The sequence below is a fragment of the Anolis carolinensis genome, chromosome 5, assembly GCF_035594765.1.
Source record: "Anolis carolinensis isolate JA03-04 chromosome 5, rAnoCar3.1.pri, whole genome shotgun sequence".
NCBI classification, from domain to species: Eukaryota; Metazoa; Chordata; class Lepidosauria; order Squamata; family Dactyloidae; genus Anolis; species Anolis carolinensis.
In genome coordinates, this window is record NC_085845.1 from 50,568,511 (window position 1) to 50,583,634 (window position 15,124).

General features: G+C 36.8%; 1 protein-coding gene across 6 annotated transcripts in view; it reads left to right on the forward strand.

Annotated features, from left to right (window-relative positions):
- The window catches only part of tmem131l (transmembrane 131 like), a 92,726-nt gene that overhangs the window by 46,485 nt on the left and 31,117 nt on the right, over positions 1–15,124 (forward strand). For 4 of the 6 annotated variants that reach the window (XM_008111951.3, XM_008111952.3, XM_008111953.3 and 1 more), the window contains exons 4-10: positions 787–855; positions 3,851–3,974; positions 7,945–8,061; positions 11,093–11,203; positions 13,204–13,281; positions 14,277–14,430; positions 14,521–14,579. In XM_008111951.3, the coding sequence (XP_008110158.1) occupies positions 787–855; positions 3,851–3,974; positions 7,945–8,061; positions 11,093–11,203; positions 13,204–13,281; positions 14,277–14,430; positions 14,521–14,579 (712 nt within the window). The remainder of the gene's footprint in view (positions 1–786; positions 856–3,850; positions 3,975–7,944; positions 8,062–11,092; positions 11,204–13,203; positions 13,282–14,276; positions 14,431–14,520; positions 14,580–15,124) is intronic. The other 2 variants (XM_016994084.2, XM_062981092.1) reach the window with 2 other exon arrangements.

Sequence of the window (15,124 nt, forward strand, 5' to 3'; positions counted from 1 at the left end):
ATAGGGCTAGCTTTGAATTGTGGTTTAGAGTTCAGGCAGTCCCTGTCTTACGAAACATGTTTGTTCTTGTTGAATTTGTATATAAGTCAGAACAGGTACTTTTTAAAAGTATAATTCAAGCTAATTGATTTGTAGTTTTGGATAGCATATGGAAACGTTGATACTCTTGCCATGTTTGTTTTGTTCTCTATGCCTCTGTTCAGAAGATTTCACCTCACTTTCTGTCTCTGATAATTGCATTTTGAAAATTTTAGGTTGTCTTTGAAAGAAGGATTGGTGATAAAGGTTCAGTGAAGATACATTTTTTTCTCATGATAACTCTTATAGGAGTGAATTTCCCTTCCTAGGGGTAGATTTCCTCTCGCTTCCTTTTCCTCATCCCCATTTGAAACTAGGAGTTATATGTAAGTCAAATGTTTGTTACTCGCGGACTGCCTGTATTTTCTTTCCCTTTACATTCCTTCTCAGCACAAAAATTATAAGGTCTTCTGACAGACTTATTGTATCAGCTCGCAACCTATGAAGCGTCCTTCAAGTTGGTCATGCATACATCTCAGTTACTTTTGTGTTAGTTCTGTTAACTACTTACTTTTGAGACAGTTATTTTCTAGTTATTGCCAGTCAAGTGTTAAAATATTTTTCTCTTTTATACTGGACAATTTTAATTGATTGCTCTGAAACATTACATATGTAAATTATATAAATTGTTAGAGCTAGCAATTGAATTTATACCTGTGTTTTCACCTTTTTTAACAGATGCATTTCTATTTTTTTCTTGTTTTTCAGCTTCTCTGCAAAAATGCCTAATGGGAGGCTCCTCCATTTTCATCCCTCAATTCTCCATTTTGGAAGGCAGTGAGTATGTTTTGCACTTTAATGATAAGGGGGAAACTGTGACCACAAGTTTACATTAGAAAGACGATTTCCCATTGTTTATTCATTGTGGTCATTACACACAGTGCTATACCATACTGTCTCAAGCATGAGGAGTTTGGAAGGCATAACTTCTTACTGGTCCAGTTCAAGCCAAAACTATAGTTTATTTACATGAGATGTTGGAAGAGATGCCTTTCTGGATTATAGATCCCATAGCCTCCCAATCAGCATATCACTTATCGTCTACTGAAATAAGCCAGGCTTAGTTTTTTTTTTACTTGTTCACTAAACCATATGTGAAGATCATGTGGTTCCAAGTCCATTTTCCAGCTTATGGTTACAATAATTGTTTTCCAGACTAATTTTCTCCCAAAAATGGAGTCAAGCCTCCAGTCTGCTCCAAAAATGTCATTCCCCCCTTATTTCAGCAAAATTCTCCCTCCCAAAACAGAAATGACCTACCAGTTTATAAATGGAGGGTTAGTATGCTTCCAGATCTTAATGGGGCTGGAAAAACATTCAATTGAGACGAACAGTCGTTTGGAACTTTTTAGTTATAAAGACAAATGCTGACTGGATTAAACGAGGCAACTGATGCTTTCAATCTTCTCTTGGTTATGTTAAAAGAGGCAAATGGGACTGTTGTGTGTTTGGTCCTGAAGAAGTATGGTTTACATTGTTTGTACAAGGGTGGATGTTGGATTCGAATTCCTAGTTGCCGTTGCTAGCATAGTCCAAAGCAAAGAGTGCTTGAAGTTGCAATTTGATAAGATCTGGAAGGCCACATAATTCCTCCCCCTGATTTAAACTGAAGCACCACTGTAGCCAATAACATTTACTAAAAGGAGTTGGTATGAATGAGCACCTAACTTGCTCTTGTTTATTTCTTTGTTATTTCTCTTTGTATTTAATTATGATTTTTATAAAGTTACCCTTCCATGGTAGTATTGCCATTAAATATCCAGTAAGAATGGTACATATTCATGGTGCTTGTTAATAAGAACTTATGATATGTAAAGTAAAAGGAAGAACAGATTTTTTTTTTAAAAAAATGATGAAACAATGCTTGAAGTTTTGCTTGTTTCCAAATTAGTAGTAACCTTAGGGAAAAGAAGTAAAATTAAAACAGATGCTTCATAAATAAAAAAAAATCTGGGTTGTTGACTGGCTGAATATGTTCTAAAAACCCGCTTCTGGTGTTACAAATGTGGAATGTATGCTTCTCCACATGCCATTGGACCACAGAAGTCATTCACTTTAAGGGAGGGAAGTTGCAGCCTATGTTTTGGAGAGCCACATGCTTCCCCTCCTTCACCTCTTTCTCTACCATAAACTATTGGCATTATAACCCAATAACAGTTCACGCTCACTCTCTAAACCAGAATAGTAAAATGAAACTCAGTCTTACACTTCTCGGTTGGAGGGTAAGTGCAAAATGTAGTTAGGCAGCAAATCCAAACTGGCCACTTATTTGTTATGAGAAACTGCAAAGAGCTGTTGGGGACGATAGTGGTGTGAGGGAACAGGAGGGAGAGTTGCAAGATAAATTGCTCATGCCCTTCCAGACCATACATTTGAAATTTCCACTGAACTATCACAGAGTTGAACTAATATACGTGTTGGAAGGAAAAGAAAGAACTAAAGGTATAACAAGTGATATTTACAAATTGCTAATAGATAAAGAGCAGGAGCAGGATCACATTAAAGAAATGTGGGAGTTAGATTGCAATAAGGAAATACACCCTCAAATCTGGAAAGAAATGTGGAATGTGCGTATATTAAAAAACATGTCTATAAGAATAAAAGAGAATTATTATAAAGTGGTTTGGAGATGGTACCTCACACCAATTAGATTAAATCAAATGGATAAGAAATACTCTAAGCAGTGCTGGAGGGACTGCCAGGAAAATGGTACATATATACATATGGAGTGGTCCTGTAAATATGTTCAAAAATTTTGGGAGAACGTTTTTAAAGAAATAAAGGGAATCACCAAAACAGAAATAATAGGAACGCCTGATATAGCACTGTTGTCATTTATGGATAATATTCAAGTATCAAAAGAGTTAAAGGAACTAATCGCTAACTTGCTAACAGCAGCAAGATTGTTAATAGCCAAAAAATGGAAAGGTAGTGAGGAGTGCCAATTGGAAGAATGGTATAAGGAGATTTTGCATATTGCGATAAATGATAAATTGACATGTAAGATTAAAATTAAAAGAGGGATATTAAAAAAGGATGATTTTGGGAAGATATGGGGAAAATTTATAGAGTTTGTATATGTAGAAGGTAAGGGGAAAAAACCTGTAAAAGAAACAATGGAATTTTGGAAATAAATATTGTAATTGGCTGGTGTGGGGTGATAAAAGGTAAATAATATGAGTATGTATGTAATATAGAGAGTGAAAATACTATATGAGCTTGATATACATAACTCTGTATTGCAAATTTGTTTAAGAATGTATAAGTTTTAAGTATAAATAAATAAAAAAAATTTTAAAAAAGAATTAATATACGTGTTTGGTAATATAATTTTTGATTAAATAAAACCATTTCCTATTGTTTAATTGACAAAATGGAAGGAAATGATAGGTACAGAACCAAGCCATCCAGACAATTAAATCAATGTATTGATATAAGCTGACCCAGTTGAGGGATGGGAAGAGGGGATGGGGTTGGGGGGATTCAAGGGGAAATTCATGATCTCTACTGAAAAGGAAAGTGCAAACTGAATCTGTAACTTAGTTACAAAAACTGTAAATAGTCACCTACATTGATTTATAGAATGTCAAGGTTTGTACTGTAATGCATTGTTAGCTGTATGATTTTCAAAAAAGTAAATAAAAAATAGAAAAAAGGTAATATAATTTTGTAGGGTCTTGAAACTGCATATGGATGACAAAGTGTTTTTTTAATGACTCTATTTTGGTTTATATTGCAACAATACTTACGTTCCTTTTCTTGTTTCCTCTAGGTTACTGGGACTGCCTAAAGCTAAAATGCTATATGCTTACAATCCTAGTAGGGATAAAGACATTATAGTGAATTCAGTGTTTACAACTACTAGACATTTTCATGTGTCTCCTGTTCATACCAGGGTGAGTGTCGATGTAATTTTGGAAACTATGCTGTGGCAAAAGGCCAAGAGTTTCATGCTTTTCTTGGACTGAAGCTTTAATTGTTGGCTGTCTCTTCTCTACTTTCCCACCCGTCAGTTTGTTCTTAATTTTCCAAGGTTTTCCACATTTCTAATAGGACTTGAGTTGATTATTCTCCTACAAAAACATGGCCTTTCATGGCTGCACCAAAGACGTACAGAAACTCCCCCCTTTTACACTGGTTGGTTGCTGTTTACAACCTGAGTTGTCTGCAGCTCCAGTTATTTTTCTCTTTCTAGGAAAAGCATTTTGTGTCTTCCTATTTAATAGTGATATTGTGCATCACATCTGTCTAAACGGTTGTTTGCTGTTACTTGGAAAAAGAATACTTTTGCTTGCAACTTGAATGCTTATTTTTTAGACAAGTTTGAAGAAGTGATAAGGATAAAATATCAGTATCTGCCAGTTTCTGCGGGTTGGGTGAAAGGAACATATGTTAGGAATTATGCTTTTCTTATCTTAAGAAAATCTTCTGGAAAAGGTAACAAAAATCTCTTTACATCACCCCAGTATACTAGGAAAGAAAGGGGCTTTTGTGTTAAAATCAAAAACTGAAATGCTCATAGCATTGTGGTTCAGTTATAGCTTCTGCTGTTAGCTTCAGTCCATCTATTAAAACAGACAAGGAGTAAACTAGTATTGCCTGCAAAAGGAAAATACATAAGCAGATTGGAGCCTTGGGAGGTAAAAAACCCCCATCTTTTATCAAACGTCTCTCTTTTTTTGTTTTTCTGAAGTAAACACATGAAAAAATACAATATTAAGATGTGTTGTACATATTGTAGAAGCTTGTAAAATCCTTACTATTTTTGTATATTTGTCGTCAATATGAACTTTGGTAGATTTCTTGTTAAAATGATACCTATTTCATCATTTTGGATGATAATCTTGCATCTGAATTATTTTTAAAGGTTGTAGTGTATCACAGTATTGTAGTGGACCACAAAATCCAACTTTAGTCCATTCTGTAGAAGCCAGCATTAAAAAAAAGATATATAAGGTTTGGATGCAAACAGTTACCTTCCAAAAAAGATGTCAGTATAGTTTTTGTCATCAGTTACTGAGCCACACAGTAAACTGCTTTTGAAATATAGGTTGTGCAAGAAGAAAGCTTTTATGCTCCCCTTCCCCTGGTCCCCATCTATCCAACACTTTAGTCAGAAGTTATTAACTTCTATTACCAATGTAAAGCTCTCCATGGGGACGAGGACTGAACCGGGAGGCGTTGGCAGCGCCTCCCGTTCCAGCCTTCCTCCCCATGGAGAAGCCTCTCCATGGGGACGAGGACTGAACCGGGAGGCGTTGGCAGCGCCTCCCATTCCAGCCTTTCTCCCCATGGAGAAGCCTCTCCATGGGGACGAGGACTGAACCGGGAGGCGATGGCAGTGCCTCCCGTTCCAGCCTTCCTCTCCATGGAGAAGCCTCTCCATGGGTACGAGGACTGAACCGGGAGGCGTTGGCAGTGCCTCCCGATCCAGCCCTCGTCCCCACGGAGAGTCCTCCCCACGGTTGGGAGCACCCCCGCAGCGAAGGGGCTCTCCCTCCCTTTGGCGGAGGCCTGGAGCCAGGGAAGTGACTCCCGCTTCCCTGCCTCCAAGCCTTTGCCAAAGGAAGAAAGCCCCTTTGTTCGGCGGGTGGGTGAACGGGGAGGGCAGCAAAAGCCCTCCCCGTTCACCCACTCACCCGCCTGCCCGTGCCTCGGCTCCTTCGTCACGCCAGGGCGGCAACACCGGTGCACGGCGAGGCGAAGGAGTCGGACATGCGTGTTGCTAGGTAGATAGCAAGCTACCTAGCAACACGCACGGGGCGCTCGCCCCTTGGGAGGTGTCTGCTGCGTGTTGCTAGGTTGCTTACTATCTACCTAGCAACACGCAGGGGCCACCTCCCAAGGGGCCTTGGGAGGTAAAAAACCCCCATCTTTTAAAAAATGACATGGAATGAAAAGTGGCAACATTAATAATACTATAGAAATGCTTTCTTCATCACCATCATTGTCATTATCTCAGTCATGCTTCTCCCCAAGGGTACCGAAGAAAGCTCTTATTAACATCATCATTTGAAAAAGTTTTATCTGTATTATTGATGTTTTGGTAAATCTTGACTTCTAAACATATAAAAATAAATAGAGTCATGGTTGCTAATTGTACCTCCTGACCAGCATACAGCCCTATTGTCGACCCCTGTATATTGAATGGGGTACAGTTATGGCACTTACGTGGATTTGAACTAGATTTTGAATGCCCACTCAGTGCATGGGGACAAAAACAGCAGGTGCATGGAGGTTGTATCTGAGAAACACCTGTACCTATTGAATGGATTAATTCATAAACTGTCTGTAAGGTATTGTCAGAAAAGATTAGTAGCATTGTTTTCATATCCAACATTTTAGAAATTAAAGGGATTTTCAAACTGTGTTAACAACTGAATATGCATTAAATAGGATCATACATTAAGTGGAATTTACTTCTATGTAAATGTGCAGGGATTACGTTTTTAGGTACTTCCAGAATTATTATTCCAGTGCCCAAGATATCCTAGGGGATAGTTTTATCTGTATAGCAGATTATTTCCCTCTTCCCTAGGATAAATTGCCAACTACTTAAAAACTGCCTTGTGCTTCAAAAGCAATTTATTGTGTGGCATAGCAGTTGCTGTTTGGAAACAAGTGGAGTATATGAAAGTATTCACATCAAAACTTTTTGCATCCTGGTCTTGCTGTTAAGTTTCAAATATAAAATAAAATACAAATAAGCTTCATTTCATGTCTCTGCTTATACTTGATAAAACAAGAATCTTGCAATCATGCGCAACACCATTCTTTACCTGTTCTTTTTCTTTCAACCTGAGAAAAAGAATGGCTCATTTCAGATGTAACAACATCTAAATGAACTTCATGTTTGCATGCTCTTTCTACTCTCTTCTGGTGTGGGAACAAGGTGAGGAGTAGAAGTATCTCTTCATGTTTTCAGCTGATTGGCTTTGCTTTTTGTCTGAAAAGAGTAAAATGTAGGTAACTAAAATTATAGAAAAAGATAAATAAATGATTGTGAGATGGTGGTTTCTGTTCTCGGAATATTAAAAAAAACACCATAGCTTAAACTGACTGGAGTTTCCAGTTCAAATATAATGAAAAGTTCCAGTTAATTTAAACCAAGAAATGAATGTCTCCCAGATTCATCATTAAGGTTGTGCTGGATAAGAAGAGGCTAAGGTTAAGTGCATGAACATGAGATTTACTGTTCATGCAATATTAAACCATGATTTATTGGTGCATCCAACTACTTTGACTCAACTAAGAGTCAAATCTCTGACTACACTGGTTAGATCTGCAGTTTTGTGCCATTGTACCCAGATAGGCATATATTTTACACTCCAGGTTTACGGTAAACGGTGGTTGGATTCAAACCATGGTTTGCTACTAAGCATGATTGGAAATTTGTAATTATGATTTACAAGGGGATCAGAGAGCATGCAAGCATGAGCTACTTCTGTATGAAATGCCAAGTTACAGTTTAGTGTTGCATTTCAAGTCAGCCACTATCCCTGACTCCGCTATGACTCCCTTCTGTTTTCTTTCTTATTCTTGGCACTTTTTGTGTTCCTATTCTATACTTCTTATCTTAATGCTGTTCTTTAATTTTTAACGTAACTTTAAAAATCTTTCAATAAAAATAGATTTAAAAAAGAGAAAGAAAACGTAACCTATAGAAACTACAGGCTATAGAAACTCAATGCAGTGCTATTTGATGCCTCTCCAGATTGGCCTTCAAGTTCTGTGGAGGGAGGCACAAACGGGTATGTGGTCTCTAGGTGTAGGGTAATTGGTAAAGGAGCTTCATTTTTTAAGTCACATATGAAATTATTTCAATTTAAATATTCTGAACATCAGACACTTTTATTTTATTTATAGGTGATTCCAGCAATGGGAAAAATTTATTTCAGAATTCTATTTCTTCCAATAGAAGAAGGCAGTTTTGAAAGTTCATTATTTATAAATACCTCATCTCATGGAGTATTTTCATATCAGGTAATTTATTATTCACTAGCTTGAGATACACAAGATAACTGTTTTTGAATAATGTCACAATTGGCAAAAAGAAACAACTTCATGATCAACTTCTTGATCATGAATAAATAAAGTTTACACAGTGCTTTCTGGTATATAGGGGCCTGAAGCTTGAAGGTGTCTGTCCCTTTGGTGACATCCTACATAAAAAAAATCGCTCCAGGTGTTTTCAATGTGAACATATATTGGTTATAAAAGGAGACATAGTATTGTTTAACCATCATTTGTTCCTGCAAGATGTATAGTTGCAATATAGGAGAAAGAAAACTTAGAAAGTATTTGTTTGCATAGGCCCCAATGTTGAATTTCTGTAGTGAGACCAGAATTTGAATACCCAGTTTTTCTAATTCATCATTTAGAGAATGTAAACACATTGTGTTAAGTATTGTTCCTTCATTTATCTAAAAGCAAAAAGTTATAGCTAACAGTGCTTCATGTGACACATTTTGAAAATCCAGGCTTGCTATCTGTAGCATGTATTATTTGCTGGAGTCAGAGTGGTTGCACTATTATACAGAAACCCTTTGCTTTCCTTCCAGTCCTGGAGCATGACATTGTGTGTCCCCTGTACAAATGCACAAACTTCCATCCTGTGAGACTAAATCATAGCTTGGACTGCAGTGTATCATTTCTTTTCACAATCATGCAGAATGTCTTGTATGTTTTGGTACCACCAGTATACCACTTTGAGGTATACCAGTTTTCAGTGGAAGATTTCTCATTGGAGTGGATTGTGTTCCAGCCACATTATATTATATACATGCACACTTACAAACAAGCAGAAGCCCTTACATATTACAAAATTAAATGGATTATTTAATAAATACATAAATGGATAAATAAATAATTTAATTATTGCATCATGTCCATTTTCAAAGTCAGTGGGTATCAACTGCATAGATAATACAAAAGCATTACCAATGGGTTTATTTTTGTTGGGGGAACTGAACAGATTGTAGTTCAGATTCTGTGGGATAAGTGAAACGTGTCATTTGGCTTCAGTTAAAACTTCACAGATGAATAGGCTGAGGTGATGCTTTTCTTTTATGTGGCTTTCTACCCACATGTTCTGCAGTTCTTAGGTAGTTAGGAGAGGGGATTTTTGTGAGGTTCACATGAAGTGTAGCCACTTGCCAAGGAAGGAGGGAACCAGCAGGCAAGTGAGGAGCCCCCGGTGGCGCAGTGGGTTAAGCCCTTGTGCCAGCAGGACTGCTGGCCTGAAGGTTGGGTTGTTGATCTGAAGGTTGCCGGTTCAAATCCGGGGAAAGTGCGGGTGAGCTCTCTCTGTCAGCTCCAGCTCCCCATACAGGCACATGAGAAAAGCCTCCCACAAGGATGGGAAAACATCAAAACATCTGGGCATCACCTGGGCAGCGTCCTTGCAGACGGCCAATTCTCTCACACCAGAAGCGACTTCCAGTTTCTCAAGTCTCTCCTAACATGAAAAAAGCACGCAAATGCACCTGTAGAATTTTGAGCTTTTGGGTCAATACCATTTTGTTCTGTCTTTGCTCTTCTTTCTTCAGATAAAAATCATTTTTATGTATCACTCGGGAACTATCTTGTCAGGAACTCCAGTTGGATATCATCAAACTCCTTTTCTTGGAGATGTCATTTAGAAAGCTACTGTTTCAATTTTATATACTTTCATTCAGGAGAGTTCAGAAGCACATTTACATTCAGCCCATTTTAATAAGTGCTTTGTTTGTGTAAAAGGCATATATTCTTATTTTTTTTCCAGACAGTATACTAGACAGCTTTAGATGATGAATGGATTTAACTAATCTGCTTTGCTCTGGGAATTTCCTGTATAATGATTATACGTAGAACTGTCTGACCTAGGTAAACCTTGCTGATAAAAGAGCTCTTTTCTCTTTTTTGTTGACCATTCAGAATACGTTCAGTAAAAATAACTTTTTGTGTATTATTCCACCATTTTCAACCCACTTTGAATATTGCGAGGAATCCAAGAACAAGAGCAAGATGCCTGTGCTTATTCAGAAAAAGAGACCTAAATAGATGGTCTTTCATTTGGTTTTTTTTTTTTGGTGTGTGTGTGTGGGGGGGGGGGGGGGAGCCTAAAGATGTTCTCAGGAACATTATCAAGGTGTTGCTTTTTCTTTTTGTTTATAAGCCCCCTGACAAAGATTCTAAGAATATTTGAAGAAAAACCATCAAGCGTTTTAGGAAATAAAAATACATATTTTTAGCAGAGTTTTTTTTAATCTTCTGTGGATCTCACTCAATGCTTTCTAGTTTGGGTTGTTGTGAGTTTTCCAGGCTGTATGGCCCTGTTCCAGAAGCATTCTCTCCTGACGATTGGCTCACATCTATGGCAGGCATCCTCAGAGGTTGTGATATATATTAGAAACTAGGCAAGGGATGTTTATCTGTGGAAGGTTCAGGGTGGGAGAAAGAACTCATGTCTTTTGGAGGCGAGTGTGATTGTTGCAATTGGCCACTTCGGATTGCATTGAAAAGCCTTGCAGCTTCAAGGTCTGGCTGGTTCCTGCCTGGGGCTTATAGCAACCCAGTGTGTCTGGCCATGAAAGCCTTCAACAGTGCTTTCTAGTTTGTTTTTACTTTATGTTTTTTGTTTTCTTCTGTACAGAGATCAGACAGAAAGCATTATCTCATAGCCATCTTCTTTATTGAATTCTTGTGAAAGCATTATTTCCCATGTCATTACATAGCTATATCTGATTGACTGTGAGACATTGTAACATCATTAGATTGACTGTCATCCCAAATTGGCTGGGATCACAAGTCAGGAATCTCTAGGGTGTTTCTTAACACAAAAGCATTTTGTGGATGGAGCTTTTCAGATTTAAAATGTTTACATATGAATTTTTCATGTGCCCCTGGTACTGAATAATTGTAACATATCCTGTTTGTCTTTATATTTAGTAGCTATTTTAGTGCCATGATAATGGTATTTAAAATTTCTGAAATTATTTAAAAATCATTACTATAATATTTCATTTTACAACAGGTCTTTGGAACAGGAATTTCAAGGGTCGTTTCAGAAGACTTTAGAAAACAGTTAGCAAATACTTATTTACTCTTTCCTCATATCAACAGTATCCAGATCTCACAAACACTGGTATGGTATCCCTTTCAAGTAAATATCAAGTTATATGCTGGGTCCCCCATCAATAAGGTTTTTGTATTGTAGACAAAAAGTATGATAAGAGATACTAAGTGTTGATTGTTTGGAGAACGGAAGTCAGGAAACGTTTACAGAGTCAGGATGTTATCAGGCAGCATTAAGAAATTGGACCTGCAACCAAATGAAGAACTAATCATTGCATACAGATTGTCATTGTTATGTGTTGCACAGATCATCAACTATTAAAAAGTATCACACACATCCAGTTGGGCCTCTGTATCCATGGATTCTGCATCTACATATTCTGCCACTTAAAGCTTGAAAATACTTCAAAAAGCAAGCCTTGATTTTGCCATTTTATATAAAGCAATGATTCTCAACCCGTGGGTCCCCAAATATTTTGGTCTTCAACTCCCAGAAATCCTAACAACTAGAAAACTGACTGGGATTTCTGGGAATTGTAGGCCGAAACACCTGGGGATCCACAGGTTGAGAACCATTGATATAAAGGATATCATAACTGCAGCATTGAGCATTCATGGATTTTGGTGTCCATGGAAGTGTGGCTTCCATTATCCTATGCCGCCATATCCTCTGATTTCAGTGGGGTGTTTTCATAAAGATTATGCTTGTTTGCCTGTTTTGTGATTATAAGAATATGAACAGAAATAGAAAGGTTTTATTTGAAAAAGTTGTGCACTGAAATAGTTGGTGCAGAGGATAGAAAGATTTCCCCCAATCTTTACTGTTCCAGAAGCTAAAGATTCTGCCAAACATTTTATTCTTGTGCAAATTGCATGAGCTGCAAGTGCTTGTGTCTTTTATTATTCAAAATCTTGCAATAAACAAACTGTTCAAACTGCAACAAAACCAACTCTCCCAAGTATCCAAACTGGCCAAACTGAGGCTATCATCCTTGCCCATATGGTGAAATGACGTAACTTATTTGAGATAATGCTTGGTCATGCTGAAGGAAGTCGGAGTAGAGGAAGTTTGCATTACAGATCAATTGACTCAATCCAGAAAGCCACAGCTCTACATTTGTAGGACCTGAGCCAAGATGTTGGTGACACAGTGTTTTGGAGTTTTCTTGTTCTAAGCTAACCTGATAGAAATTAACAACAATAGCAAATGCAATTATTGACATATGTCCGAAAAAGGAGGCAGCATTTCTTAAAACAGATCTTTTTAATAAAAGGAGCCATAATAGAATTGTGGCAGGATTTGAGGTGCCTTAGTTCCCCCTTGTGGCAATCTAAAAAGGTTTCATTAATTTTAAAAAAGGACAGCAATTCAAACTTGTTTTATAAAATATTGTTTATTTTTGTTGTATATTGATACTCTTATGTAAGTATCATTAAAACTTGGTTTGGGTTATAAGATATAGTATACATTTGAAAGTAAAATTATAAGAACACATATGTGTATGTGAGATATACGCGTACACGTGCACACACAAAATCTTCTGTGCCTGGCATGTAGTTGTTTTGAATTAAAATATTAGAGTCTTTAAATACAATGAAAAACCTAAAACACGAGAATATAACTTCTTAGAAAATATTCTCAAAATTATATGAACTCTGATATTCATGTTGAAAATATACGGGGGATAATTTATTATTTTTTGATGTAAAATATTTCCAAGATTCCAATATTGAAAAAAGTGGCATATATTAAAGTGTTGTCTGGAAGGTACTAGTTAGGAGTCAGAATCCATCCGCTGGAAAAAGATTCCTAATTTCTATGTGGAGAGGAATATCAGGGATTCTAGCCAAATCAAGAGACATTTCTCATTGACCTTAGTGTTCCTTGGCTTATTTTACTGCACAAATTAAAATGTATCCAGCTACCTTTATTTTAGTATAGACTGCCATTTAAAGCAGAATCCTTTTTTTGTTTTTTAAACCTTTGTTTTGATAGTTTTTAGCTATTGGTATTTTTTTAAAAATAATTTTTCCTTTTTAAATTTTTTGTTATCTTTTTTCTCCTCTTAGGCAGAAGCTAGGAACATCAGTCATTTAAAAGTTCGTCTTGAATGCAGTTTACACAACAATTTGTATCAACATTTTAAGGTATAGTGTTCAATTTAGCTTTTATCCTGTATTTAAAGACACTTCATCACTGTTTTATTTACCAACATACATGCCAACCCCAATGACATGCTGAAATAACTCTGCCACTGCCAGATCATTATATCTTTAAAATATTATTTTTCCTTCCTGTGGCTTTGCTGCCATGATGGAGAAGTTTGAATGGTACATTCTGTATTGAGTGAGCACTAACATGATGTAGTAGTTTGAGTGCAGGACTAGGACTCTGAAGAACAGGGTTTGAATCCCCACTCAGCCATGGAAGCCCATTGGGTCCTTGAGAAAATCACACTATTTCAGCCTCAGGATGACAAGGCAAACACCCCTCTGAATAAATATTTCCAAGAAAAGCCTCTGATATGATTGCCTTAGGGTCACAATGAGTAGGAAATAATTTGAAGACACACAGCAACAATAATAGTGTGTTCTCTGCAGGATGGGGTTCTATAGATCTTGACAACTGACTGCTTTTATTCGTGTTTTGAATGACAAACCATTAATACACTTCCCCTTATTTTATGTAGGCACTTGTGCATGAGAAATTAGACCAGTAAGATGGTGTTGACTATTTTTCAAGTGGGTACTTGGACCAGTTACTTAAATGGGCTATAGTTCCGGATGCTGGCTGGGGGTTTCTAGGAATTGTAGTCCAAAGACATATAATATATTTCCAAATTTTTGCCAGGTTTCAAATGCAGTCCATGCCAGCCTTCATTTCAATAGCTTTCTGCACACTACAGTTACTTTTTGTTTCACTCCGTATAAATGGAGTTTTTTCAGTGCAGAATGCTGATAACACTTTTGGGGAAATATTTCCTGAACTGTTGAAAGTTCATTGAAAAACTCAACTCCTTCACTAGCTTGGACCTTTATAGTGGGGACAATTTCCGTTACTGGCAATGAGTGACAATTCTGAATATCACATTCAGATTGTTCTTCTGATATAATTTGTGGATTTTCTTTTTATTTTACTTTAGAATTGCTGCTTTGCTTCTGATGGGATGCTGCTACTAGAAATAAGCTTGATGGTCAGAATTGAAAATATTCAGCATGAGTTCGTGGATCTTAGGCAATACTTACTGGAAAATCTTTTCATAGTTTATGTAGCAGTGGACAAAACACAGACCTCAGGTATGTTTGCGATTATGTTGTTGCTGCTGTGGCTATTGTTATGCATTAACACATAAACATTGGCTTTTCATTTTTTCTTTTTTGTTACAGATGATTCCCCAGTAATCTTGTATGTATTGCATTCAGGGAGCAACCTTCTGTATCTACAGGTAATTTTTTTTAGTTTGTATATGCATATGACAGTTCATTGTTTTTTCAGTAGGATGTCAAAGTATTTGCAACTTGCCAGGAGAAAAACAGTTAAGTCATTCAAAATGGGGACTGGGGCGTGGGGGGGGGGGGAGATGGTCCCAGGAAATTCCAGTTAAGGAGAAATGGTAATGAGGAAAGGATTTTATTTACAAACTTTTTCTGTGCTGAGTTTTTTCAGTGTTTCAGGTAAAGTACAGAATAATCATTTTTGACTTTTGCGGATTTGATTATTTATGGATTTGATTAAACATGTTATTTCTAGGAATCTCTAGCTCCTTTAGTATGATTCTGTGATCAGGTTCCTCCAGATATTATTATTATTATTATTATTATTATTATTATTATTATTATTATTATTATTATTATTATTCTCCCCAAAGGGTGAGTGTTTGTGACAAAAACCTATAGATTAAATGATGATACATTAAAAATGCAAACTAGTCTTTACTTGTGCTGTTATTTAAAAATGGAATGGGCCACTGAATAACAACTCAGTGTTTTT